We start from the raw sequence: 27,587 nt of genomic DNA on the forward strand, positions 1-27,587 counted from the left end.
GTCCCTTTCTCCCTGGTGTCCCCATAAGAAGGCCATGTGACACCCAGACACACAGGGAAGAAGGCCATGTGACTGCAGAGGCAGAGACAGAAGTGGCGCCAAAGGATGCCAGAGACTCTGGCAACCACCAGAACCTAGGGGACAAGGAAGAATTCTTCCCTAGAGCATTCAGAGGGAACGTAGATAGCCCTGCCCACCAACACCTTCAATTTGGACTTTTGGCCTCCAGGACTGTGAGAAAACAAATTTCTGTTACGTTAAACCACCAAGTTCGTGGCTGCTATCAGGAAACTAATGCAGGACCTGAGAGTTGTTTTCAGAGAACATGTAGGAAACTCTGGATATCATCTCAATTTTGAAAATGGTCCTACAGAAAGAAAAGTATTTAGTTCTTTTGGTGGTGGTGGATCATATGTTCAAATAGAACCCACAATGTAAAATGGCTCAAACACAATGTTTATTTACCATAGGAAAAAAATGAGAATTTTTTTAAAGGATTTTATTTATTTATTTGACAGAGACAACAGGAGGAGGAACACAAGCAGTGGGAGTGGGAGAGGGAGAAGCAGGCTTTCCGCAGCAGGGAGCCCAATAGGGGGTTCTATTCCAAGACCCTGGTATCACTACCCAAGCTGAAGGCAGACTCTTAACAACTGAGCCACCCAGGTGCCCCAAAATGAGAGTATTTTCAAGCTAATTGTAGGGGCCACTATACAGAGTTAAAAGGTTGGATTGGGCCCAACAGTCCAGGCATTACCAAATTGTATTGGCTGTTAAAAATGTTGTTTTGGGGCTACCTGAGTGGCTCAGTCAGTTGGGCCTCCAACTGTTGATGTCAGCTAGTCTTGATTCAGGTTCCTGAGTTCAAGGCCATTGTTGGGCTCCACTTAAAAAAAAAAAAAAATGTTGTTTTGGCAAGACCTTTCTAATGGGTAATCTAGCAGTAAGTTGAAGACTTCATAATATGCATACTGGTGATCCCGCCAGTTCTCTCCCTTCAGTTTTACTTTAGAATGAAGGTGGTGCTTAACTAAATGATTCTTGAGCTGCCAGCATTGTTCAGCGCAGATGGATTTCCCCAACTTGCCTTGTGGAAATCGCTGGAGAAATTCCCTAGGTTCCTTTAAAAGCTTAGGGAAGAACTGGACAAGTCTGGGGAATCCCACTCGGGATTCAGCCCAGGGTTCCCATTAGAGTCACCTGGGGAGGTGTTTGGTATTTTTTAATACTGAAGCCGCCATATTTGGGGGCTGGCTTTATTATTGCTAAAGGTTCTCGGGGGGCTTCCAACCATAGTCAAGGCCCAGAATCAGTGTCTTAGGGCAGAGAAAGTAAAAAGCTGCACAACAATTTTGTAAATGAGTATTTATTGGAAACCTTTTCTCAAAATCCTGTTAAAATAACCATGTACAAAACCCTCAAGTGCAATATGATCCCATTTGTGCAAAAGGACTGTAAAACTGGAAATTAGGTTATGATAAATGTTCTTGTTCGGTGACTCGCATTTAAACAGTTTAAAATCACCAACAGTCACGTATAGTATATTGAAAAAAAAATTTAGAATTTAAGACATTCTTCCAGACAATACCGTGGCCCGCATTCACTCGGACCGTCGTCCGGTGCCAGGCGGTGCCTGGGAAACACCTAGGAGGTCCGCCTGGGGTCACCAAGGTGCAGACCCCACCCCCAGCGCCCGCAGGTCTCGCGGCAGGACCTCCGCCCGGCGAGGCCAGAACCTCTCAGGCCCCCACCCCACTTCCGGCAGCTTCACCCCGCCCACCCAGCCACTAGAGATCTTCTCCCTGGTCTCGCTCCAGCCGCCTCGCGTACGTTTCTAGCTGCACCTCTGCTCTGCGGATGTCTGGCTTCCCCGACGTGTTTTGTTTGCGACGCTGTCGTATAACAGCGCGCTTTACGGCCGTGGGGACGGGGCGAGCCGGCGCCAGGGCCACTGCGGCCGGGAAGCAGGGCAGGCGGGTGAGGTTGATGCCCGGTGGCGGGGTGAGCTCGGCGTCTGGCCGGCTACTCACCGCCGCGGAGCAAAGGGGTGCCCGGGAAGCGGAGGGGTCGACGTCCAGGAGCGGTGCGGGGGGCTCCGCCGGCGGCGGCGGCAGAAACGGAGCAGGCGGCCCCAGGCTGGGCAGTGGAGGCCCGGGGGGGCCCACGGGCAGGATGAGCCTGACCCCGAAGGAGCTCTCGAGCCTGCTGAGCATCATTTCGGAGGAGGCGGGAGGCGGCAGCACCTTCGAGGGCCTGTCCACCGCCTTTCACCACTACTTCAGCAAGGCCGACCACTTCCGCCTGGGCTCGGTGCTCGTCATGCTGCTGCAGCAGCCGGACCTGCTGCCCAGCGCGGCGCAACGCCTCACCGCGCTCTACCTGCTCTGGGAGATGTACCGCACGGAGCCGCTCGCCGCCAACCCCTTTGCCGCCAGCTTCGCGCACCTGCTCAACCCCGCGCCACCGGCCCGCGGCGGCCAGGAGCCAGACAGGCCGCCGCTCTCAGGTACGCCGGAGGCGCGCCGCCCCTCGTCCGTGCGGCCCCTCCCTCCCGAAGACAGGTGTGCGCTGTGGATAGACTGGGCACTTAACGCCTGAGCTTGTGCGAGAGTTCATCCCCAAGTGAAATTGTCTCCTTTTGAAATTATCTAATCCCCACCACCACCCCCGCAAAGTTCGGAGAAGGGGTAGCTTAATTACAGATTCAGGGCACCGCAAATTATTCCTCTCCACTGTACGGGCCGTAAAGTCACGCAGCTGAGTGGAGCATGACAGCTTTAGCAACTCAGTCTCAGTTAATGTAGAGCCCGTCTCAGGTGTGTGACGTTGTAACTAATGACAGTCTGCCCGGGTTTTAAGTCTAGTCGAGTAAGTAGAAGTAAATAGAGTAAATAAAAGTTCAGAACCCGAAGAAGTTGTTGGACGGAAATAGACATTATATGGTGTTTAAGGACTTTGCAGCCACCTTCGTTGGTCTGATGCGTGTCTCTGAATGACGTGATGGGGAGAGGTTATAAGGTAGTCTCAAGTTCATGGCCTAACTCAGGAAAGGTATGACTACTGGACGTTATGTAAAATGTATATTTGTGCAGTATTGGTGAGGTCAGATCAGTGGGTTTCATTCGAGGATGCTTTTTTTTTTTTTTTTTTTAAACTCAAAGAGATTCTTTGAGACTTGACTTTGGAGAACAAATGAGCCAGGAAAGGAGAAAGGCACAGAAGGGATGGTGATTAGTGATAGACTACATGGAAAACTAAGACAAAGAGCAGTGTACTGGGGGAAGTAGGTAGAGGTAGGGAACAGTTTGACCTCATAGTACTAAACCAGTGGGAAAAAGTGCACTGTATAGGTAGGGGCCACTATACAGAGTTAAAAGGTGAAGGCAGTGGATTTTGAGATAATACCAAGTTTTTCATAGCACAGGAGGCTTCTTTGTAAGCTAGTTGGTGTTCATGCTTGGCACCCCTTTTGGATCTAAAGCATCTTCTGGTTGGTTTCCTGCACTGCTCTTATGTAAGAGGGGCAAACTTCATGTTGGATAAGATGCCCTTAGGGTACTAGTACTGAACTAGGCCTTCAGAAGGTTTAAGAATGCCCAGAAAGTAATGGAACATATCATGGGAAGTCAGAACCCAACCCACCATCCTAGGGGCCCTTAGCAGAGAATGGGGACAGTGTGGGATTTACTCAGAGAGCCTATAGGCAAAGGGAGGATGACTTATGGTCATTCTCAAATGCCATGAGTCTAAACCTCGATTCAGACCATAGACTGCACTGTAAACAGAAATTTGCCAGGGAAAGACTCCATGGATAGGTTATTTTACCTCTCTTTGCCTCAGTTTCTTTGTTTATAAAATGCAGATAATAATTCCTAGCTTACAGGGTTATTATGAGGAATGAAAGTATAATAATTGCTAACCATTATTAAGTTTCTCAGGTGATTCTGATGCAGAGGTAGGATTGAGACTGTATCTAGATGTAAATAAGATGGCTTCCCTGCAACTCAAGCTTGCGGTCTGGTTGGGGAGACATAAATGTAGCCATAAGCTGATGTAGTAAGTGTTGTACTAGATGTCACATACTAAATGTTCAGTGGCACAGATGAACAGCTACCTTTGTGGCTGGAGACATTCTCAGAGGGAGTCATGTTTTTGCTGGATATTGGTTAGATATGAGGTAGGGGGTGTGTGAGGGAAGTGTGTGGCCCTGTCAGGTATTCTTTAAAAACTGGGTATATTGGATGTTTCGAAATCAGGAATATCGAGAATCTGGGAGATTCTGTGCAACAGGAGTGTAGGATATGTGGGTTGGAATGGAGTTCAAGAGATGAGATTAGGAAAGTGGATCAGGACTAGATTATAAAGGGTTTTATAATGGTGCAGAATTTTGGGTTTAATTCTGTGTAAACAGGTTAAGTAACGTGCAGATTTGTACCTAGAAATAGTATAACTAAGTAGTAAGTGGGAATGTGGACTGTGGGTGATTGATTGGTGGGTAGGAGTCAAAACTGGGAGCTGGGGAAATTAGGAAGGCTGGCCTAGCGTCCTGGCCAGAGAGGAGGGAACAGAATCTAATGACAATGCTGCTGTGGGATGGATGAGGCTTGGTAAGCAACTGAATGTGGGACAGAAGAGAACAGCATTTGGCACTGTGGGAATTTTGTAGCTGCACTGTGCATTGAAGCAGGTGTGAGATGCATTGCACTGCTGAGGCTTCCTTGTCTCTTCTGCTGGTACAGTTGCTCACAGCGTTAGAGGAGAAAGAGAAGCATTTCTGAGCACTAGCTTTTTTATTTGTTTTTGTTTGCATGTTGGAAACAAAGTTTGTTTGTTTTTTTTAAGATTTTATTTATTTATTTGAGAGAGAGAGTGTGCGAGAGAGCGTCCAAGCAAGGGGAGCAGCAGGCAGGAGAAGCAGGCTCCTCATTGAGCGGGGAGCTGGACCAGGGGCTCTATCCTAGGACTCCGGGATCATGACCCGAGCCAAGGGCAGCCACTCAACCAACTGAGCCACCTAGGCGCCCTTGCAACAGTTTTTCACAGTTAAAAAAAAAACTTAAGTCTCACTGATATTGCCACAAATCAGAGAATTTCAAATGGCATATTTAATTACATTTTCATAAATGTATATGTTTGGTTACCTGAAATTCATTATAATTTTGTCTTTAAAATATGTTAGTGGAGATGGCAAGTAGCATATGTTAATTTTACCAAGTCAAATGAATTTTTAAAAATAACCATTGGAGAAATTGTTATACGTTTTTATTTACAGGATTTTTGCCTCCTATAACTCCACCAGAAAAGTTTTTTCTTTCCCAGCTGATGCTGGCACCCCCAAGAGAACTCTTCAAAAAGACACCTCGACAGATTGCACTGATGGACGTTGGAAACATGGGCCAGTCTGTGGATATTAGTGGGCTTCAGCTAGCTTTGGCTGGTAAGGAATTGGTGGGCTTGGGTTTTCTTGTGTGGTAACATTAGGCCCTGCCCCCCTTTTTTGTTTTTTTTTTTTTAGGCGGGGGTTCTCTAGTTAAAATGAAGGTCTTTGTAAATGTGCTAAAAGCTTGGTAACTTCCATGAAAAGCGTAACTTCAGTACTGGATCCTTGCTAATATGGCATATAAATTCATTCTAAGTTTTCATTTGAATTGATTGCTTTTCCAGTTTAAGAAGAATGCTGGATAAAATTTAGTAGGCTTAAAAAAATTTTCCTGATGTCAAAGTGATCTACAAATTCAGTGCAATTTTTGTTAAAATCCCAACAATGTGTTTTGCAGACATAGAAAAACCCATCATAAAATTCATACAGAATCCCAAGGGACCCTGAATAGTCAAAATGATTTTTCTTGGCACCCTTGTTGAAAATTATTTGACCATAAATGGAAGGGTTTATTTCTGGGCTCTCTATTCTATGATCATTGCTTTGTCTGTCTGTATTCCACTTCCCCATGTTTTATTACAGTAACTTTGTAGTACTTTTTGAAGTCAGGATGTGTTAAACCTCCCCTGTGTCCTACATTTCAAGACCGCTTTGGCACCTTCTGTGTTACACGTATAAATGAATGAATGGGTTCTCTTGAGGCAGAAGTGTGTTGTGATAGAAAATAAAGGGACTTTCTTGACCTAAATGGTCAGACAGAGCCTTTCTGAGTAGGGAAGGTAAAGAGGCACCTTTTGCTTGACTGCTCTCTGAGTATAAATATGGATGAATGGGTCTTACCACTTGAGAGTGATTCATTAGGGAAATTCTAATATATTGGCAAATTTGTGAACCCTTGACCTTCTGATGGAGCTGCAGTATTAATTTTGACAGTTCCCCATCCTTCTTAGACTTAATGCATCTGTGGCATTTGGTTTCCTACATAAGGTGACATTGTTCAATAAACTACTCTTTCCTTGGAGCATTCTGAACCTTTGAACCTCAATTTTTAACTCCTGGGTATCAACAATATAACTAACAATGGTTATTATCTGAGACCAAGAAAAAAATATATATTTTTTAAGACTTTATTAATTGTCAGGGAGAAAGAGAGCAACAGGCAGAGGAAGCCAGCTCCTGGCTGAGCAAGGAGGGGGATGTGGGACCCTGGGATCATCACCTGAATCAAAGGCAGACACTTAACCAACTCCACCCAGGTGTCCCAAGAGAAATCTTTTTAAGACTTTTAAGATTGAAGGTTTGTAGAAATAATCATTAGTCACTAGTGCTAGATACTATCTATTCATGGAAATAAAACCATTTCTTTACAGATTGTATGAAATAAAGAAGAAATAAATACAATTCTTTACAGATTGTATGAAGCTGGGTACAGAGGTGACAAGCAGTTTCAGTCACCTTACCTTCGGAAGGGATATATATTTTGAGGGTTCTAGCTTTGTGAGAATCAGGTCTGACCTCCCTTGCAACTTACAATGACTTGAGTTAGTCTGTGAGAAAGTTTAAAGTATATCAAGCCCAGGAAGGAGTATGTGCTAGAGTTTGTCTAGGGAGAGCTTGGCAAAGTGGCTAACTTGCTGCTTGCTATTCCCCCAGACTGAAGATGCCTTAATCCATTCATTTTTACAAGTACCAGGGGGAAAAAAGTGATAGACCGTTCTTCGCTGGAGCTGAGTACCACAGATCGCCTTTGCAGAGACCTGCAGTTCATATCTTGTAGTAGGATTCATGGACCAGAGGTTATTTATGGAGGATGCAGTTGCATTTTTTTTAACTTTAAATAAACAAGCAGACAGGTCAAACAAAAGTAACCACAAGGGCACTTTTACCCTGTTAATAATGTCAGTATTCATTTCAGAGGTTTTATTAAAAATTCCTGGGGTGGGGACGCCTGGGTGGCTCAGTGGGTTAAGCCGCTGCCTTCAGCTCAGGTCATGATCTCAGGGTCCTGGGATCGAGTCCCGCATCGGGCTCTCTGCTCAGCAGGGAGCCTGCTTCCCTCTCTCTCTCTCTCTGCCTGCCTCTCCATCTACTTGTGATCTCTCTGTCAAATAAATAAATAAAATCTTAAAAAAAAAAAAAAAAATTCCTGGGGTGCTCGGGTGGCTTAGTGGGTTAAATCTCTGCCTGCGGCTCAGGTCATGATCTCAGGGTGCTGGGATCGAGCCCCGCATCGGGCTGTCTGTGCAGTGGGGAGCCAGGTTCCCCCTCTCTCTCTGCCTACTTGTGATCTCTCTCTCTCTCTCTCTGTCAAATAAATAAATAAAATCTTAAAAAAAAAAAAAAATCCTGACAAACAACCTGCACTTACTAGTTTACCACACTGTCCCAATTTAAACATTTGTCCACTTTTTGGTAGAGAGTATGTTAATTTTACGTATTTTAGCGATCAGAAAACAGCATCTCAGGATAATTTTAATTAGCATTTTTCGTATTAAATGAATGCATCTAAACATGTTATAGTTCTAAGGCATCTTTCATGTCTGGCCATTTTTCCATTGGATCAATGGTTTTTTATTAATATGGGTAGTTCTTTAAGGAATCAGAAGTCTAGCTATGTTTTCAGAATTATAAAATCTGAAACATGCAGTTCTAAAACCTGCATGTATTAAGGAATTAAGGAAGTGACCCTGGAGCAGCCATCCTCTAGGTTAAGAAGTGGAGAAGTTTAAGGACCTGGAGGCTCCCTGTGTGTTTCTCTTACTAGCTACTCCCCACCTCCTCCATCACTAAGCTCACTTTTGTGGTAATCATTCATAATTTACTTTATAGTCTGCACTCGGTATGTGCCTATAGTTTAACTTTGGATGTTCTTAAACTTGATGTATATGTGGAATCATACTGTGTTCTTTTGGGTGTCAGTTGTAAGGTGAGTCCATGTTGATGAAATGTAGGGCTTGCTTTTCGTTGTTGTGACATTCATACAATGGAATACCAAGTTCTTCATCCATTTTACTATTGATGGACATAGTGTTGCTGTGAACATTTTGGTACATTCTGGTGTACATGTGTGTTTCTTCTAGAGAGAAAGATAAGCATATGTAAAACTTGACTAGCTAATGGCACACTGCTTTTCAGAGTTGCTGTGCCATGTTTCATTCCCATGAGCAGTGTGCAAGTTATATGACATTCTCTGCATCTGAAAATTTCGGGCTTCTTAATTTTTGTCATGTAGGGTGTGTAATAGTACCTTGTGTTTTGACTGATTCTCCCTGCTTCCCTTTCTCAATGAGGTTGAACATCTTTTCAGATGTTTATTGGCCATTCAAGCTTTTTTTTTTTTTTTTTTTAAATAAAGATTTTATTTATTTGTCAGAGAGAGAGAGAAGCAGGGGAAGCATCAGGCAAAACAGGCAGAGGGAGAAGCAGCCTCCCCACCGAGCAAGAAGCCCGATAGAGTAGGTCCTGGGATCGCGATCCGCGGCAAAGGCAGATGCTTAACCGACTGAGCCACCCAGGTGCCCCCCCCCCTTTTTTTTTAAATAAAATACTTGGAAGTCAGCCCATTTTTTCTTTATTAAAAAATTGGTTTGGGGGCACCTGGGTGGCTCAGTGGGTTAAAGCCTCTGCCTTCCGCTCAGGTCACCATCCCAGGGTCCTGGGATCCAGCCCCACAATCAGGTTTTCTGCTCAGTGGGGAGCCTGCTTCCTCCTCTCTCTCTCTCTGCCTGCCTCTCTGCCTACTTGTGATCTCTGTCAAATAAATTTTTAAAAAAATTGATTTGTAGGAGTTTTTTGTTCTTTTAAAAAATTGAAGTACAGTTGACAACATTAGTTTCAGGTGTACAACACAGTGATTTGACAGCTCTCTGCCTTTATTCAGTGCTCAATCACAATAAGTGTAGTTACCATCTGTCATTATACAAAGTTATTGTATTATTAACTATATTACCTATGCTGTACTTTTCATTCTCATGATTTATTTATAACTACAAATTTGTACCTCTTAATCCCCTTCACTTTTTTTTTTTTTTTAAGATTTTATTTATTTATTTATTTACTTGACAGAGATCACAAGTAGGCAGAGAGGCAGGCAGAGAGAGAGGAGGAAGCAGGCTCCCAGTGGAGCAGAGAGCCCGATGCAGGGCTCGATCCCAGGATCCCCAGATCATGACCTGAGCCGAAGGCAGAGGCTTTAACCCACTGAGCCACCCAGGCGACCCTCCCCTTCACCTATTTTAACCATTCTCCTCCTTCCGTCCCCTCTGGCAACCACCAGTTTGTTCTCTATTGAGGAGTCTGTTTTTGGTTTTTGTTTTGCTTGTTAGATTCCACATAGATGTGAAATCATATGGTATTTGTCTTTCTGTGTTAGACTTCATTTAGCACAATACCTTCTAGGTCCATCCATATTGTCACAAATGGCAAGATTTCATTCTTTTGTTTTATATTCTTTTTCACAATATTCCATTGTGTCTGTGTGTGTGCGTGTGCACATATATATAATATATACACATATATGTATATATAATATGTAACATATATATGTATATATCATATATATATATGCATATACACACACACACACACACCACATCATTATTCATTTATCCATGGATACTTAGGTTGCTTCCATATCTTGGCTATTGTCTTTTTGAAATAGTGTTTTTGTTTTCTTTGGGTAAATATCCAGAAGTAGAATTACTGGATCCTGTGGTACTTCTGTTTTTAGTTTAGAGGAACCTCCATACTATTTTCCATACAGTCTGCACCAGTTTACATTCTCTGCCAGCAATGCTTAAGGGCTTCCTTCTCTTCACATCCTCACCAAGGCTTGGTATTTTTTTCTGACTGGTGTGAGGTGGTATCTCACTGTGGTTTTGATTTGCATTTCCCTGGTGATTAGTGATGTTGAAAATCTTGTCATGTGTCTGTTGGTCATCTGTGTATCTTCTTTGGAGAAATGTCTATTTTGGTCCTCTGCCTGTTTTTAAGTCTAATTTTTGTGTGTGTGTTGTAGGAGTTCTTTATTTATTTTGGATAATAACCCCTTATCATATAAATCACTTGCAACTAGCTTCTCTCATTCAGTAGGCTTTCATTTTATGGTTTTCTTTGCCATACAAAAGCTTTTATTTTGATGTAGCACCAGTTGTTTATTTTTGCTTTTGTTTCCCTTGCCTGGGGAGACTTATCCATAAATAAGTTGCTAAGGCCAATCCAAGAGTTTACTGCCTATGTTTTATTTTATTTTATTTTTTTTAAAGATTTTATTTATTTATTTGACAGAGATCACAAGTAGACAGTGAGGCAGGCAGAGAGAGAGAGAGAGAGAGAGGATAGAGGGAAGCAGGCTCCCTGCTGAGCAGAGAGCCCGATGTGGGGCTCGATCCCAGGACCTTGGGATCATGACCTGAGCCGAAGGCAGAGGCTTTAACCCACTGAGCCACCCAGGCACCCCATGCCTATGTTTTATTTTAGAAGTTGTACGGTTTTGGGGTGCCTGAGTGACTCAGTTTGTTAAGCTTCTGCATTTGGCTCAGGTCATGATCTCCAGGTCCTGGGATTAAGACCCACCTCAGGCCCCCTGCTCATCAGGAAGTCTGCTTCTCCCTCTGTGAATGTGCTCACTCGCTCTCTAATAAAAAAATCTTTAAAAAAAAAAAAAGGTTCATGGTATCAAGTCTTAATATGTAGGGTTTTTATCCATTTTGAGTTTATTTTTGTGTATGGCATAAGAAAGTGGTCTAGTTTCATTCTTTTGCATGTAGCTATTTAGTTTTCCCAGCACCAGTTATTAAAGAAACTATCTTTTCTTCCAGTTTTATGTTCTTACCTCCTTTATGGTAGATTAATTGGTCATTTAAGCGTGGGCTTATTTCTGGGCATTCTGTTTTGTCCTGATACTACACTATTTTGATTATGATAGCTTTGTAGTAGTTTGAAATCCAAGATTGTGATACTTCCAGCTTTGTTCTTTCAGAAGATTGCTTTGGCTATTCAGGGGCCTTTTGTAGTTCCATACTAATTTTAGAATTATCTGTACTAGTTCTTGAAAAATGCTATCAGCATTTTGATAGGGATTGCACTGAATCTGTAGATTGCTTTGGGTAGTATGGACATTTTAACAATATTTGTCCTTCCAATACTTGAGCAAGGAATGTATTTCCATTTCTTTGTGTCGTCTTCAATTTCTTTCCTCAGAGTTTCAGAGTTTACAGAGTATAGATCTTTCAACTTTTCGGTTAAAATTATTTCTGGGTATCTTCCTATTTTTAGTGCAGTTGTAAATGGAATGGTTTTCTTGATTTCTCTTTCCACTGCTTTATTATTAGTGTATAGAAAGGCAGCAGACTTCTGCACATTGATTTTGTTTTCTGGAACTTTAGTGAATTACTTTATCAGTTCTAGCAGTTTCTTGGTGGTCCTTCAGGTCTCTATATAGAATCATGTCATCAGCAAATAGTAAAAGTTTTACTTCTTCCTTACCAGTCTTTCTATTTATTTTTTTTTGTCTGACTGCTCTGGCTAGGACAGGACTGTGCTGAATAAAAATGGTGACCTTAGCTGGAAAGCTTTCAGCTTTTCACCATTGTGATGTTAGTTATGGATTTGTCATATGTGGCCTTTATTATGCTGGGGTATGTTCCCCATATACCCACATTGTTAAGAGTTTTTATCATGAACAGATGTTGAATTTTGTCATATGCTTTTTCTGCATCTATTGAGATGACTATATCCATTTTATCCTTTATTTTGTTAATGTGGTATTACCATGTTGGATGATTTGTGGATTTGATGATTCCTGGAAACTTTCAATCCAGGAATAAATTCCACCTGATATTTCTGTTCTAGTCTTTATTATTTCCTTTCTTCTGCTGGTTTTAGGTTTTGGTCTTTCTCTAGTTCATTTGGGTGTAGGGCTATGTTGTTGGAGATTTTTTTTTTGCTTGAGGTAGGTCTGTATTGCTAAACTTGGAACCACTTTTGCTGCATCCCAAAGGTTTTGAACTCTTGTGTTTTCATTTTCATTTGTTTCCATGTACTTTTTTATTTCTTCTAATTTCCTAGTTGACCCATTCATTGTTTAGTAGTTTGTTACTTAATCTCCATGTTTGTCTTTCTGTTTTTTCTTCTAGTATCATAGTATTGTGGTCAGAAAAGATGCATGGTATGACTTCAAGTCTTTTTGAACTTGTTTTCTGGGCTAATATGTAATCTTACTATCAATTTCTCCCTTTTTGTCTGTTAATACTTGTTTTATGTATTTGGGTGCTTCTCTGTTGGGTGTGTAAATGTTCACAATGGTTAGATCTTGTTGAATTGTCCCTTATGATTTTATAGTGGCCTTCTTTATCTTTCGTTAGTCTATACACTTAAGGTATTTGTTTTGTTTTGAGAGAGAGCATGTGCGCTAGCAGAGGGAGGGTCAAAGGGAGAGAGGGAGAAGCAGACTCCCTACTGAGTGCAGTCTGAATCCCAGGACCCTGAGATTATGACTTGAGCCCTGAGATCTTTACCTGAGCCAAAGTCAGATGCTTAACCAACTGAGCCACCCAGGTGCCCTTTTTTATGTGTGTTTGTAAGTAGGTTCCATGCCCAACATGGGGCTTTAACTCACGACCCTGAGATCAAGAGTCCCATGCTTTACCAACTGGGCCAATCAGATACACCTAGAGTCTTTGTTTTAAAGTTTAGTTTGTCCAATATAAATATTGCCACCCAACCTTTTTTTTTTTCCCCCATCCATTTGCAGGGAATATCTTTTCCCATACCTTTACTTTCAGTCTGTCTTTGGGGCTGATGTTTTTGTCTCTTGTAGGAAGCATGTAAGTAACTCTTTGTCTTTTTATCCATTCAGTCACCCTGTGTCATTTGATTTAAAAGTAAATGTGCACTTAGTTCATTTAAAGTATTCATTGATAGGTACTTTTTGTCATTTTGTTAGTTTCCTGTTTGTTTTTGTAGTTTTCTGTTCTCTTGATCTCTTCCCTTATGATTTGATGACTTTATTTAGTGTTATGCTTGGGTTCACTTCTATTTTTTGTGAATCTGTTATAGGCTTTTGGTTGTTAGTTACTGAGGTTCATATATAATATTCTTTGTATACACTAGTCTAAATTAAGTTGATGGTTGGATAAGTTTGAACACATTCTGAAAGCACCTTATTTTTACTCTCCCACCCCACATTTTATGTACATATTATCCTATTTTCTACCTTATTTTGTGCCCTTTATTTTAGATATAATTGATTTTACTGCTTTTGTCTTTTAACCTTCATACTAGCTTTATAAGTGATCTACCACTTTTAGTATGTGTTTGTTTTTACCAGCAAATTTTTTTCTTTTCATGGTTTTTCTTCTAATTATGGCTTTTTTTTTTCTACTTATAGAAGTCCCTTTAACATTTCTTGTAAGGCTAGTTTAGTGGTGGCAAACTCCTTAAACTTTTGTCTGTCTGGCAAACTCTGTCCTTCAGTTCTGAGTGATAACCTTGATGTCTGGCAAACTCTATCTGTCCTTCAGTTCTGAGTGATAACCTTGCTGGGGCAAGTACTATTGTTTGTGTTTTTTCTTGGCCCTTTGAATATATCATGCCACTAGCCCTTCTGGCCTGCAGTTCCTGCTCAAAGAACATCTTTATGTTCTTTCCGTAAGGCTGTATGATAGCCTTATGGGGTTTCCCATTAACTGTGCTTTTCGCTTGCTTGTAAGATCCTCTTTAATTTTTGATGTTTTCATTATGTATCTCGGTGTGGAGCTTCTCGGGTTCATCTTATTTAAGGCTCTCTGCTTCCTGGACCTGGCTGACTGTTTCCTTCCCTTGGTTAGGGAAGTTTTCAGTGATTCTTTCTTCAAATAAGTTTTCTGCCCCTTTCTTCTTTTGGGACTCCCTATAATGCAAACATTATGCTTGATTTTGTCACAGAAGTTTAACTTAGCCTCATTTAATTTTTTTTTCTTTTTGCCATTCAGCTTGAGTGCTTTCCATTACCCTGTCTTCCAGATCATTGATCCTTTCATCATCTGCTAATCTGCTTTTGATCCTCTAGTGTAGTTTTCATTTCAGTTACTGTATTCTTCAACTTCATTCTTAGTTCATTTACTTTTTTCTCAAGTCTAGTGAGGACCTTTATGACCGTCACCCGAACTCTTCATCAGGTGGATTTCTTACCTCTTGTTTCCTTTAGTTCTTTTTCTGAGGTTTTGTGGGTTTTTTTGTTGTTGTTGTTCAGAACTTCTTCTGTCTCCTCATTTTGTCTGACTCTCTGTGTTTGTTTCTATACATTAGGTGTGTCAGTTCCATCTCCTGGACTTGAAAGTAGTGGCCTTATTTAGAAAAGGCCCTGAAGAACCCAGTACCTCAGCCCTCCCTGGTCTCCAGTACCAGGCACTGCAGGGGTATCCCCTGTGTGGGCTGTATGTACCTTCCTGTTGCGACTGGTCTGTAATGAAGGGTGCTCTGATGGATGGGACTGGCCCCCAGCATAACTGGCTGAGAGGCCTGACTGCTTATAGCTGCTGCTGGCTTGTTGGTGGGTGATGTTAGCTCTTGTTGGATTTGTTGTTTTTTTGGGGGATATATATATATATAGATAGATAGATATATTTATACTGAATTGCCCTTTGTTTGTATGTGTTGCAGGCAGCTTTTTCCAATTAGTAGCTTGTCTTTTCCCTCTCCTTGTGATACCCTCAATTTAAAAATGTCTCTTACTTTATCTTTTTACAGAACGCCAGTCTGAATTGCCAACCCAAAGTAAAGCTAGCTTCCCTAGTATTCTCAGTGACCCAGACCCAGACTCTTCTAATTCTGGATTTGACAGCTCGGTTGCCTCTCAGATCACAGAAGCTTTAGTCAGTGGACCAAAGCCACCTATTGAAAGTAGGTATATATAATTTTATATACTTGGGTTTTATTTTGCCAGCATCCTGAGGCTTGTTTTTTTTAAAACATGGTGTTATTTTTTGTTGCTCCTTAAACTTGAATTCAGTAAATAATCTCCTAGTGTCTACTAGAACATAGTAGAGGTGGTCAGTTAAGTTAGTTTCTTCTTTAATAAAATTACACACCAAGTTTTCTATTATCAGTAGCATTCCTGAAGATATAAATTCCAATTTTACTAAAGTGAGTCTTCTGTATATTTTTATAGTGCTTTATTAATCTTATCACTCTCATTACCTTCTCCCTTATAAAATTTTACTGATCTTATAGTTCTTATTTTACTTTAATTCAAAGAAAACATCTACTGAACTTGAAATAATACAGCTATATCTTTTGGTTTCACAGGCTTTTATGTTTTATGTTTTAATGATGAAGGCATGCTTTATGCTTAAAAATAAGAAAATGTTCTTCAAATTACAGTGTTACCAGGAGTTTAAAACTTACATGACTTTAATGTCATTATCAGATCTTTGTCATAAATGGGCTTAATATCTGAAGTCTCAGCCAATGGCACATACTGATTTTTTTCTTAATACTTGCTTAGGCACAACTTTGTGTTGCATGAGCCACCAGAAATATATGTGAAAAGCAAATCAGTTACCTTGTGGGAATGTTTTCCTTATCATATAAGTAGTACTTCTGAGGAAGTGATAATAATTTTGTTTTTTCCTGTAAATGGTCTGAAAAGATTGAGATGCTAGTCCTAGTGATGAGAGTGAAGAATGACCGAAGATTCTTAGTCAGAAAATCTTATCAATAAACTAATCTCACATTTGGCAGGGGCTAGGATCCATGATCAGAACAGGCCATTTTAGGCCCTGTGAAATTTATTCAGTGAAAATCCCAGCCAGCATTTATTTTAGTTGGTTTATAACTTAGAGATCAATCTTGTATCAAAAATAGTTGAGGTATTAAGTCACTGCATTTTCTGATTGTACTTTTATTGTCTCTTATGAAAATGAATATGGGATTTAGGGATTTATGAAAGTCTCCAGATTCATTTGAAAATGTTAAAAGGCAGCTATGCTTTTCTGTTTCCTGATATTTCATCTCCATTTTGCCACCTCAAGGTTGTAAGATGCAAAGAAAATAATCAGTACAAATAATAGTGGTCTCTGAGTAAAATTGTGGTAACTAAGAATAGGATGAATAAGATCAAATAGCATTTAATTTTTCCCATCAGAACTTTTACCAGTATGTGAAGTTGTATCCTTTGCTTCTGAATGGTGATCATGCTTGAATTAAAGATAATCAGATCATGGTGTATTTTCTTTCTCTCTTGAAAAATAGATTTGGTCTCTAGCATGGTAACGTTAGGTCAGTGTTTTATTCTGTTGGTATTCTGAATAAAACCCTGACTTTCTATATCCTCTCTGCTTTGGATTTTGAAGTCTGAGAGTTTTGTGTAGATGTGTGTAGGTGTTAGCTTACTGATGATAGAAGCAAACATTCCTATTCTTATTACAGGCCATTTCCGCCCAGAGTTTATTCGTCCACCACCTCCACTCCACATTTGCGAGGATGAGCTGGCTTGGCTGAATCCAACAGAGCCTGACCATGCAATTCAGTGGGACAAATCAATGTGTGTCAAGAACAGCACTGGTGTGGAGATCAAGCGAATAATGGCCAAAGCCTTCAAAAGCCCCTTATCTTCTCCTCAACAAACACAGGTATATATTTATTGTAAGCATTTTGTCTTTAATCTTCCACATGATAAACAATAAATGATCCTATCAACAGGAGCCAGCAGTAGGAAGTGTTTTGGATCCAAGGAGTCTTGGCTCTCTGGATCTTTGTTCTGCTTTTCCAGCTTTGGTCATTTTACTGTGGAGGGGAAAGACAGATTTCACATTTTTGGCACACTGTATACATTGTTACATTTAAGCTGGACAATAACTCTACTGAGGGTACCTGAGATTATTAACATTCCATTAAGTAGAAAGAAAATGAGATCCAGGGAAGGTAAACTAGCCTCCATCACACATCTGGTTAGTAGTGGTGGATCGGAGATTGAGAGTAGCTCCTGCTGCCCAAGTGTAAGACTCCCCTTGGGGGGAAGGCAAGGACACCTGGTGTGTGCTTTGTTTGGTGAATTTTATTATCCAGCTTGCATACTTTCACATTAGAACTTGTGAGGATATACTGACACTTCTAATCCAGTTTACACCAAAAAAAAGGTATTTCTCAAAGTCAAGTAATGGCTGTGTTTACAGTTCTTGTTTGCTAGGCCATTCTGAGACACAGTCCACTGTGGTATTTGCAGGTAGGCAGGGGAAACAGTGTAGACAATTTGTAAGAAAAAGCACTTTATTTGGCAGAAATGTTTTTGAATATACCTCTTTAGGTTACAGAGTGTGAGCAGGACCTGAACTGTGCACTGTAACTGTACAGAGGGCAGCTCTCCGTCTTCCTGTCCTGCTTCTCTCCTCAAGGATTTGTGCTCTTGTTTCTCAGGTCCCTCAGCTCTCTGTGGTGTGTGTGCTTTTCTGGAGAGCCGGTTGGCAATTAAATTACTTTAGGTTCTAACAGATGACAGAAAAAGTCTACAGAGGTATTAAGGGTGATATTGTTATAATCCAGACAGTATTCTATCCAACCAGGCAGTTCTGAGGCTGGTTTAACGCCCAGGAGGGCTCACTAGCATGTTTATAAACAGTCTTTACAGTTCAGTTATAAATTTGAAAATCAAGACATGATTTTAATGGCTTGAGGGAAGAAATTTATGAAGTTGGTTCAATGCAGACAATTTTATAGCTTGTTTTTATAAGCAGGAAAGAGAGTATTTGACTCAATAACCTCTTTTTAAAAATTTGGTTGTATTTAGCTCTTGGGTGAGCTGGAAAAAGACCCCAAACTCGTTTATCATATTGGCCTCACTCCAGCCAAACTTCCTGACCTGGTGGAAAACAACCCTCTGGTTGCTATAGAAATGCTGCTGAAGTTAATGCAGTCAAGCCAGATCACGGAGTATTTTTCTGTCCTGGTCAACATGGACATGTCTTTGCATTCAATGGAAGTTGTAAATCGGTAAGTTTTTATACTCAGTCGGGTGGGGGAGGGGGGCTTGCAACAAATTTTAAGGGTTTTTTTTTTTTTTTTTTTTAAACCTTCTTGAAATTTTACTAAAGACTCTGTGCTTTTAAGCTAATCAGCCGTTGAGAAAAAGCCTGGCTAAAAGCCAGGTGATCACAAGTAACATGTTGTAAGAGTATTCTTTCTAGAGTGGGAGGGGGAGGAAGCATGAGGTTTTCAACTTTTTTTTCTGTCACTGGCAAAACTCGTTAGCTGCTTGTTGAAAATATACTACCTCATTTCTGCATTCTCCTGCACAAGCCTTTTCCCTCTGTAGACTCATACTTCCTTCAGGGGCTTCCTTCGACTCCAGTCCTTGGATTGACCTACCTCTGACCTACCACTGCTCCCCCTTCACTACATTCTTACAGGATTATTGTCTTCACCAGATACTTGGTGTTTAGTCCAAGATTAACCACATCTTTTTATCAGTTTATTATTCTTTCTAGAGAATAATTTCAAGGACAAAGTCTGTTCCTTGTGCCCCCCACCCCCATCTTTCCTCCTCTCAAGAGACCATAGCACTATTCCTCAGAGCCATGGTTCCTCAGTGCCTTATGGAAGGTTTTACAGTCAAATTTCACATTTCTTTTGGAAATGCACAGTGTATAGTTAGCATAGCATCTCTTTATCTAAAAATGGAATTCCCATCCCATCTTTTTGTTTTCCTTAAACATTCCACAGAATCCTTTGGAAAATGCCAGCTTTCCTTTCTAAGACTCCAGTATGCTACTATGCCTTCTGTCACATTCTATCCCGCTCTCTACCACTGTGTTCCTAAATAGACCACATTAATCCTAGATTCCAAGCTTTTCATCTGATCATTCACGAGGTTATTAGGAACACTTACAGGTTTCAGTTTAAGCCACTTGACCTCTCAAGGCTTTTCCCATCTTTTCATTTACACTGCTGCTTACAACCCCCCTTTTTTTAAGCATTTAAGTTATATAGTATACTATCAACTTACTAAACTATACCTTCTTCTCAGATATGCCACCTTCCATAGCACTTAGGTATAATTGGGGTTTAGTAAATGTTACTTATGAGTGTGAACTCTGATTCAACCAAAATCACACAGAAATGTGGTGTGCAAAAAGAGTAATTACCATGTATAATGCTAAGTATACACTTAAAAAATGGAAGTGTCCTTTATTAACAACTAGGGTGACAGGCTCAGGCTTATTTGCCTAAATGTTTAAAGCTAGGTAACTGATCATAAATCAGAAATTTTCACTAAATAACCATAAAATCTAAAATTTCTCTTTGGTTAACAGTATTTAATAGCCCTAAACTTTTTACCTTTATGAAACAGACTAACTACAGCTGTTGATCTACCTCCGGAATTTATTCACCTTTATATATCAAATTGCATCTCTACTTGTGAACAAATTAAGGATAAATATATGCAGGTAAGTAACAGAAATTTTGGTAAATTTTATACATACCTGCCAAGAAAACGGATACACTAATTTTTTTTTTCCCCCCAGAATCGTTTGGTGCGTCTTGTGTGTGTCTTTCTCCAGTCCTTGATCCGTAACAAAATTATTAATGTGCAGGACTTGTTTATAGAAGTGCAGGCATTCTGTATTGAATTCAGTAGGATACGAGAAGCTGCTGGCCTTTTTCGTTTGTTGAAGACACTGGATACTGGAGAAACACCTTCTGAGACCAAAATGTCAAAATAATACCTCATCAGAACCACGTTCATTGTTCAGCTGTATTGTGACTTAATTTTTAAAACTGTTAGAACCTTGAATGGATCGTTTGGCCTAATGCATATAAACACCACTTTATCTACTTAAAGCAAAAGTTTCCTTTCCTAGATGACTTTTTCGTAAGAACTTGGAAAAATGTGTCTCTTAGATGTCTTGCTGATGATCAGGAGTAACGGTTATCTACAAGAAGTTACTGCAAACAAGTAGATGAGGTTTTAGCACTGTAGAGCAAAGTGCCTGTTTTTGTTTCAAATACAAGTTACAGGCTACTGATAAATTGAGAATCTAGTTTTCTTAAGAATTTGTCATACTGCCCTTGAGATGAAATCAGTTGAATGTTTTTGAATCAAGTGGCAAATAGAAGTTTGGTCCTGAAACCCATTTGTGCATATAGCCCTTAATTTCTCATGAAGGACAGTTTGAACTAAGGACATGCTTCTAACTTGATCCTTTCTTGTCATGGGTACTTAACAGACAACAAAAATACATGCATTTCTTGGGCCTCTTATAAACATGGGAACTCTTAGAAACCTTTTTTTTGAGACTACAATAGCTGTTCTAAGTTTTTTTTCTTCTTGAGATGTTTGTTAGTTCTTCAGTTATAAGTCTAAGATAGTTATTTTTTTGTTTTAAGGAAAAGTATTAGTCCATGCTTTGGGAGATATCACCACTGAGGTTTTACTCAGGTAAAACCTCCCTGAGTGGGAACTATACCTGCTGCCTATGGTAGGGCAGATGGCCTGTTTGCAACGTAGAACAAGGTGGCATCGTGTGGGCTGTTACTCCTCACTTAACTTTGGACAACAGTGCCTTACATTAAAGTTTTTTATGAACTGTATCATCTGATGTGTTTTTTTTACTTGAAGAAACCGTGAAAAATTCCGAATTTACTGAGGTGCCTCTCTATATTCTTTATAGGGAAATCATCTATTCAACAAGAATTACCTTCCAGTTTAACCCTCAGCAAAAGTTAAAACCACTAGGTATGGTGTCCTTTAAAATGAGTAAAAATAAGTTTCAGTCTTTTATTACTGGCAAAAGTGCATACTCCCATTAGATTTATAAGAAATTTTATGTTAGCTATTCTTATGAAAGGTATTTGTAAATATACTTAAAGAAGAACCCAAACCAATATAACAAGAGGAATGCCTTTAAACATACAAAATTTTTAGCAACCTTGATTTCTGTCCATACCTAAAAGTGGACATCACTGTTTTACATACTTGGTTGGGAAAAGAAACCGTTCATTATGCAGATAACTTTTTGGAATGGCAAAGTTTGGACCACTGCAGAAGCAACCCAAACTCAAGCTCCAGAACCTACTGATTCTCTGGTAACACTGAATGCGTGGCTAACAGCACTGTAACTCATGCCTGAACAAAGTTATATAACATGTATTCTCTCTATAAGGCACTTCATAGCCTCTATGTGCCCAGAATAGTAGATAACACTATACTTGGGTGCCATTTTCAACTGAAATCACCAAGGTACAAAATTTTAGAAAACATGTACTAAACAGACTGTGGAAGAGGACACAGTATTGACAGTTTGAGAGCTGAAACAAGAAGGCAAAGCGTCCTCTTGTTCAACCTCAACTGAAAAAGTGTGTTTGGTGCCTCAAAATTTTCACCACATTGTATGGGTATGTGTCCACCACAACTGCCAAAGCACCACACATCACAGAAGCATAGCGTATGTCAGACACATCCTGATTTTGGGGTTACAGATAAGTTTCAGTAGGCAAATTTACAAACATGGACTCTGCAAATAAAGAGATGGACTACTGCTAATCATTTCAAGATCAGACTATTGGTGTTGAAAGAGAAAAGATTTTTAACTCTGGCCTACAAAGAATAGCTAGTAATATTTAGGGGAACATTTTACTTTTTTAAAAGATTTTATTTATTTATTTGACAGAGAGAGAGACCACAAGTAGGGAGAGACAGGCAGAGACAGGGGGAAGCAGGCTCCCTGCTGAGCAGAGAGCTGGATGTGGGGCTTGATCCCAGGACCCTGAGATCATGACCTGAGCCGAAGGCAGGCACTTAACCCACTGAGCCACCCAGGTGCCCCTAGGGGAACATTTTAAAAAGAGAAGTCAGGTTTACATTTACAACACCAGCAAAAGGTTCTTAAACATGTTTAAAGGTAGAAGAAAGTTTACCTGAAGTAAATTACAATCCTGGAATTCAGTTAACTGTAATCAGCTTTTAAATGTAGCTCAAGATACTGCCATGTTTAAAACAACACAGCTTGAATTCTCCGGATTTTCTAGCTCCAGTTTCTAGCTGTAAAATCTTCAGATCACCTGTTAAGACAGCACTAAGTTACATCTTAGAGTAGAAATAAAAGATACTTCAAAAACTAAAGTAATTTAGGGATCCTAAACTATTTCAAATAATTCTCTTAAGTGTTTATACATTTAAACTTTAAAGAAATGGTTATCACCTTTCTTACAGAGTATACACTTCCACAATCTTTTTTTTTCCCTTAAAGATTTATTTTGAGAGAGAGCAGGGGAGGGGCAGAAAGTCCTAAGCAGACTCCCCACTGACAGGGAGCCAGACATGGGGCTAGATTTCACAATCCTGAAATCAAGAGTAAGATGCTCAACCGACTGAGCCATACAGGCACCCCCATTTCTACAAACTTTTAAGCAGCATGTACCACTTTAATACATTCTGTAATGTTTCATTCCCATGAAAAACAATGGATCCTGTATTTAAATTTTAAAAATTTAAACAATTTTTTAAAAGTAGGCTCCACAACAGGTGTGGAGCTTGAACTCACAGCTGTGAGACTGAGACGTGAGACTGAGACCTGAGCTGAGATCAAGAGTTGGACGCTTAACCGACTGAGCCACCCAGGTGCCCCTCATGTACCTATTTTAAATACTTTGAGTAATAGCACTTTACCATTTTAAAGAGATCTGAAAAATTAATGCGTGGGAAGAACTTTTTACATATTCTTTAAAATTCTTGCACCCTCTACCTACGAAGACATTTTGCTGGTTTCACTTTTTTTTTTTTTTTTTTTAAATGCAATCACTACTGTTCTTAGCAGAAAATCCCTAAGATGCTTCCAAAAGCACTTAGAATCCTGGGATCCAATACCTGTGCAGTCAAGCCCACAGGAAGTACTGGTGTTCCCAGGTTTCTCATTAGCCCATAATATACAAGCTTACACCTCATCAAGAAGAAGAGATTGACTTTTTTATTCTTAAATTAATGGGATGCACATATCTTTTTCAATTTATAACTTATTTTATACTTTGCTCTTAGAATAAGAGCAAATCTTTCGCTGCATGGCTGATAAGGACACTGTTGAAACTTCACTTTCATAACAATTACATGTTAGCATTTTTTAAAGTGAAATGCTTGTCTTTTTAAAACTTCAAAAATGAAATTAACTGGGAAAGGCGTAGGTGGCTTTTCTAATTGGTTGTTGCATCACAGAAGCATAGCGTATATCCTACACAAGACTCACTTCGGGTCAGGCCAGCATCCTGTGCTTTGTAAATCACAAAATATGGTTTGTGCTGAGCTCAAAGAAACTCCTTTTGACCAAACATGTAATTATCTCAAGTTCTAGTCAGTAACATACACATACTGATTTAATCTCAGCCTTCACTGAGCAAATAAACTTTAATGTTCTCAAAAGAAGAGACTTGCCAATTAAGCTATCCTCTTAGGGAGTTTGGTTATATTAGGCATTTCATCCAAGTGGGAACACACCTGTTCTTTATGGTTCTAGCAGTTCCTGATTTAGCAAGTATATTGTAAAGTATGAAGAAAGTTATCTACTACTCATTTAAGGGCTGATGGCTTAGACTCACTGATTATTTTTTCTTAAAAATACCTGAGATTTTTTTTCGGGGTCGGGGGAGACCCCTCTTGGAAAGCCTGCCCAAGTGCAAAACTTCAGTCCTGATGTTACTGAGGTCAGACCAGTGGTTCGCTTCCGGAGATTTTGTCATCGTGCACCCCACAGAGAGCAAACTGCTGATGGGCACACTGCAATTCGGCCTTTTACTGTCATCACTCCTCAGTGACTGCAGGGAACAATCTCTCAGGGAAGGTTTTATATATTGAAGATCCCCCAAAAATCACCAAGCAAGGAGGTTTACCTGCTGAAGGTGCTCTGTTTTTTGCACCACTCCTGGCCTTTGTGGTTTTCTGGAGGGAAACCCAGAAGCAGCGCCAGCAGGCAGCAGATGATGGAGTGCTTCAAGTTCACAGCCAAGCTGCTTCCTTCACACACTGCCTGTGACTTTGAAAGTTAAAAAAAAAATACGTATTGTTTCTACACTATTTGTTTAAAAAAAAAAAAAAAGGCTTTTATGTCAACTGTTAAAAGGAAAATTATTGCCATAAATAGTATGACTAACCTTAACCAAACCTCTCTGGTTTACTCTTCCTTCCTTACATTCCCCATTATTCTGAGTAGCATTTCATCAATTTTATGTATCAGCAAAAATTCTGCTAATATTTTATCTCAGAAGTTAAACTGGGTCGGGCCTGGTTAGTACTTGGATGGGAGACCCTTCTCTATCATATTTATTTCTATCTTAAAAAAAAAAAAAAGCCTAGCCGAACTTTCAAAGTATTGCAGTTTTCTATTTTCTCTTGATAATTCCTTTCTCTGCTATTGAAGACATATTTCTAGAGATGAGACCAGACCACTACAATTCTTCCAATCTCTTCTATTTGTAGTTTAGTGTTCAAACTCTTTAATTAAGGAAAGCTATGTCTGATAGCTGCTAATAAAGAAATCACACTTGTGTAATTATCAAAAACAATATACCTTGATCTGTCATAGTATTCTTTTTAGAAGTCTGCTTTATTGGATACTATAGAGAATTATTAAACATTTCTCCCAAGTATGTATCTTAAAATACAAAGAGCAAAAAATCTACTTGGTACAGAATCAAGGACATACTTTCCTATTCTCAAAAACCCACAGAAGGGAGATTTCAAAGATAATGGCTATTATGGAAACCTACTTTGAGGCTGTTAAAATGGAGCTCAAAGACAAATTTTCTATTTCAGCAGCTCCTCAAATTGAACCTGGCCAGAGTTTACTTCAGTAAAGTGGAAAAAAAGAAAAAGTAAAACTCACCAAGTGTTTCACTATGGCTAGAATCCAGGTACAACAAACAGTTTTTAAAAAATAAGCTATACACAACTTAGATGCAGCTTTAAGAATAAATTCTTTAGATTTTTAAAAGTTGTATTTTTCTCAACAGACATTTATTTTTTACTCACAAAATAAAGATATACACAGCAACTAGCTTAGAAGGAACAAAGGACAACAGTTAAGAGGTAACTCTCCCTCACCCTCCTCCACTTTCACCTCCAAGAGGGAGAAGACTATGTGTGTGCTTAATCATTTTAGAAAACTTAAGAGCACAATCTCCAAAAGCTTTACATTAACCTGATCCTTTCACCTACAAAAACAGCCAAGATTTTAAAAAGGATAGATGACACAAGGTCATCATTAAGTCTGCTTTAAATCAATCAAGAAAACTGGTTGCTTGTTTATTTTGTAGGGACAATCAAAATTCCCCATCTATTACCTTTTTAGTTGTAAAGATTAAATAGTAGTTGGGACCAATACAGTCATCATATACTAAAAACAAAAGTCTGCCTACTCGATTTCCTTAAGGCAATGAAAAAAAATTTTTTTTTAAATTTTAAGGCAATGAAAAATTTATTGCTCAAGTGTGATGCAGACGAATCTTAGCTTTTTTTATTTGTGGGAAAAATGGACAAATTTCCCTCTCCTTTAAGTGTCATAAGAAATTAGGAATTAAAAAGGAAAACTGCAAATCCTAAAGTCATCTAGTGCTTTTCCTATAATTCCAAGAGAAAATAATGAAGAAGTCTTCTTAGATTTCAACGTCTCTGGATGATGACATGGAGGTTCAAGAAAGCTATAGATTTCTCTCATCTCATTCACAGGTTTAATGTTCTAGAAAAGTCTTTCCTCCAGGGAAAACTCATGATCAATCAATGAATTATACAATTGCATTTCCACTGGTCTAAATTCAGTTGCTCAGTCTAAAATCATCCTTGAGAAGCAAAATTAATCCTGTTTTTACAGTACAGTACAGCTAGTCTACTATTCAGAAACATACCCCGACCTTTAGAGTGCCTTCCTAGTGGTCTCTGTAATAGTCCAAAGCAACATACTGTTTATCATCAATGATACATTTTAGTAGATAAATATATTAAAACTAATCAAAACGTCTCTTTAAGAATAAAATAGCCCTTTGGATATCAAATCAAAATCTGAAAGGTAAAAGAATGTACATTATTTTCAAATATACAAACTATGTGCTGAAGTTAAAAAAAAAAAAGTCCTTTAATTCGAGCCAAAGCTCTATCCATGATGTGGTCATCAGGATGTGTGCGAGGAGATGGGTCCTCCACGTTGCAGGTCACTCCTGCCCGCTTCTACAACAAAGCAACAAAAACCAATGTCACTTCGCATATTCTGAACTATAATTACATAAAGAGACCCTTTAGAGGCTATAATTCAAGAAGCAACAGAAAAATTTAAACAAAACTTACATGTAAAAATGGCAACTCATTTCAGAAAGTCATGAAAAATATACAAGCATCTTCTTCACATATATATTATGAAAGGTTTTCTAGTATTAGTCTAACCAACATTACTCTGATCAGCATGGGGCTATAAAGAGAAGACAGTCTTAGTTGGTGGTATTAGTGTATGTTTTCAAAAGTAAACCAGAGAGCTGTGACAACGACGATGATGATGGTGTCACCACTGCCCATGAAAAGAGCGAGCATTTACTGGATTATGTATGTGACCCAATGAGGACTAGGATATTATTATGCTCATTTTACAGATGATTAAGCACAGGCACAGTGAAGTTAATCTATCTTGGAAGAGGAACAGGTATTTAACTCTGGACAGACTGTTATTACTAGGAAGAGTAACACAAAATAATTTAAGCACAAAGGTTTTTTACAGGAACAGAATACTCCTTACACTCAGAATACTTGAACTCACCTACAGTCAGAGCCAAGAAGGTCAACTGGACAACAGAAGGAGCACTCGCCAGGGAAACACCCTCCAGCAAGTAGTCTGCTATTAATAATTTCCATGTTTTATTTCTGGTTGCTCCTAAGACCCCAGCAAATGTTTTCTCAACTTTAAGTGAAGCCATATTTTATTCTGGAAGTACTAATGTCTGCTTAAAAGAACTGAGTTCTCCAATTTAACATTTCTCAAAATTATACTGGTATGGTGATAAAGTAGAAAGAACATTATCATTTAAAATTACCTGTCAACTTACTAGTTAACAAATACTTGTAAATATTTTTAAAAAGGGGGGAGACAAAAAAAATAAAATAGAAACCAAGTGCACATGCACACACACATGCGTGGCACACATATGTACTCACACACACGTGTGCAAGCACACGAAAGTATGAGGGGGCCCAGCTTCTTCA

At 39.5% G+C, this 27,587-nt stretch overlaps 2 protein-coding genes, 1 long non-coding RNA gene and 1 other non-coding gene across 5 annotated transcripts in view; 1 reads left to right on the forward strand and 3 right to left on the reverse strand.

Moving 5' to 3' along the window:
* The first annotated feature begins 1,897 nt into the window (after positions 1-1,897).
* CNOT11 (CCR4-NOT transcription complex subunit 11) lies at positions 1,898-25,271 on the forward strand. 2 transcript variants are annotated; one of them, XM_047747205.1, is made up of 8 exons: positions 1,898-2,506; positions 5,273-5,437; positions 15,110-15,262; positions 16,790-16,992; positions 18,147-18,349; positions 19,707-19,803; positions 21,028-21,092; positions 24,158-25,271. In XM_047747205.1, exons 1-7 carry the CDS (start codon positions 1,987-1,989, stop codon positions 21,064-21,066), a joined length of 1,380 nt encoding a protein of 459 aa, XP_047603161.1. In that variant the 5' UTR covers positions 1,898-1,986; the 3' UTR covers positions 21,067-21,092; positions 24,158-25,271. The 2 variants fall into 2 exon arrangements, with proteins under 2 accessions (XP_047603161.1, XP_047603160.1); XM_047747204.1 differs by lacking the exons at positions 21,028-21,092; positions 24,158-25,271 and adding an exon at positions 19,882-20,947 and having other exon boundaries at positions 1,901-2,506.
* Positions 17,000-24,225, reverse strand: LOC125110060 (uncharacterized). The gene is made up of 4 exons (XR_007130437.1): positions 23,968-24,225; positions 22,274-22,417; positions 19,840-20,056; positions 17,000-17,146 (listed from the first exon to the last, which is right to left on the reverse strand). It is a non-coding gene; the product is annotated as an uncharacterized LOC125110060 (long non-coding RNA).
* On the reverse strand, positions 24,044-24,158 carry LOC125110191 (small nucleolar RNA SNORD89). The gene has a single exon (XR_007130513.1). It is a non-coding gene; the product is annotated as a small nucleolar RNA SNORD89 (small nucleolar RNA).
* Positions 25,272-25,339: 68 nt separating the features above from the next.
* Positions 25,340-27,587, reverse strand: part of RNF149 (ring finger protein 149) — a 32,474-nt gene continuing 30,226 nt past the window's right edge. Inside the window, exon 7 of the mRNA XM_047747206.1 lies at positions 25,340-26,564. Coding sequence (XP_047603162.1) covers positions 26,509-26,564 — 56 coding nt within the window. The 3' untranslated portion in view covers positions 25,340-26,508. The remainder of the gene's footprint in view (positions 26,565-27,587) is intronic.

The sequence above is a fragment of the Lutra lutra genome, chromosome 9 (assembly GCF_902655055.1).
Source record: "Lutra lutra chromosome 9, mLutLut1.2, whole genome shotgun sequence".
NCBI lineage: Eukaryota > Metazoa > Chordata > Mammalia > Carnivora > Mustelidae > Lutra > Lutra lutra.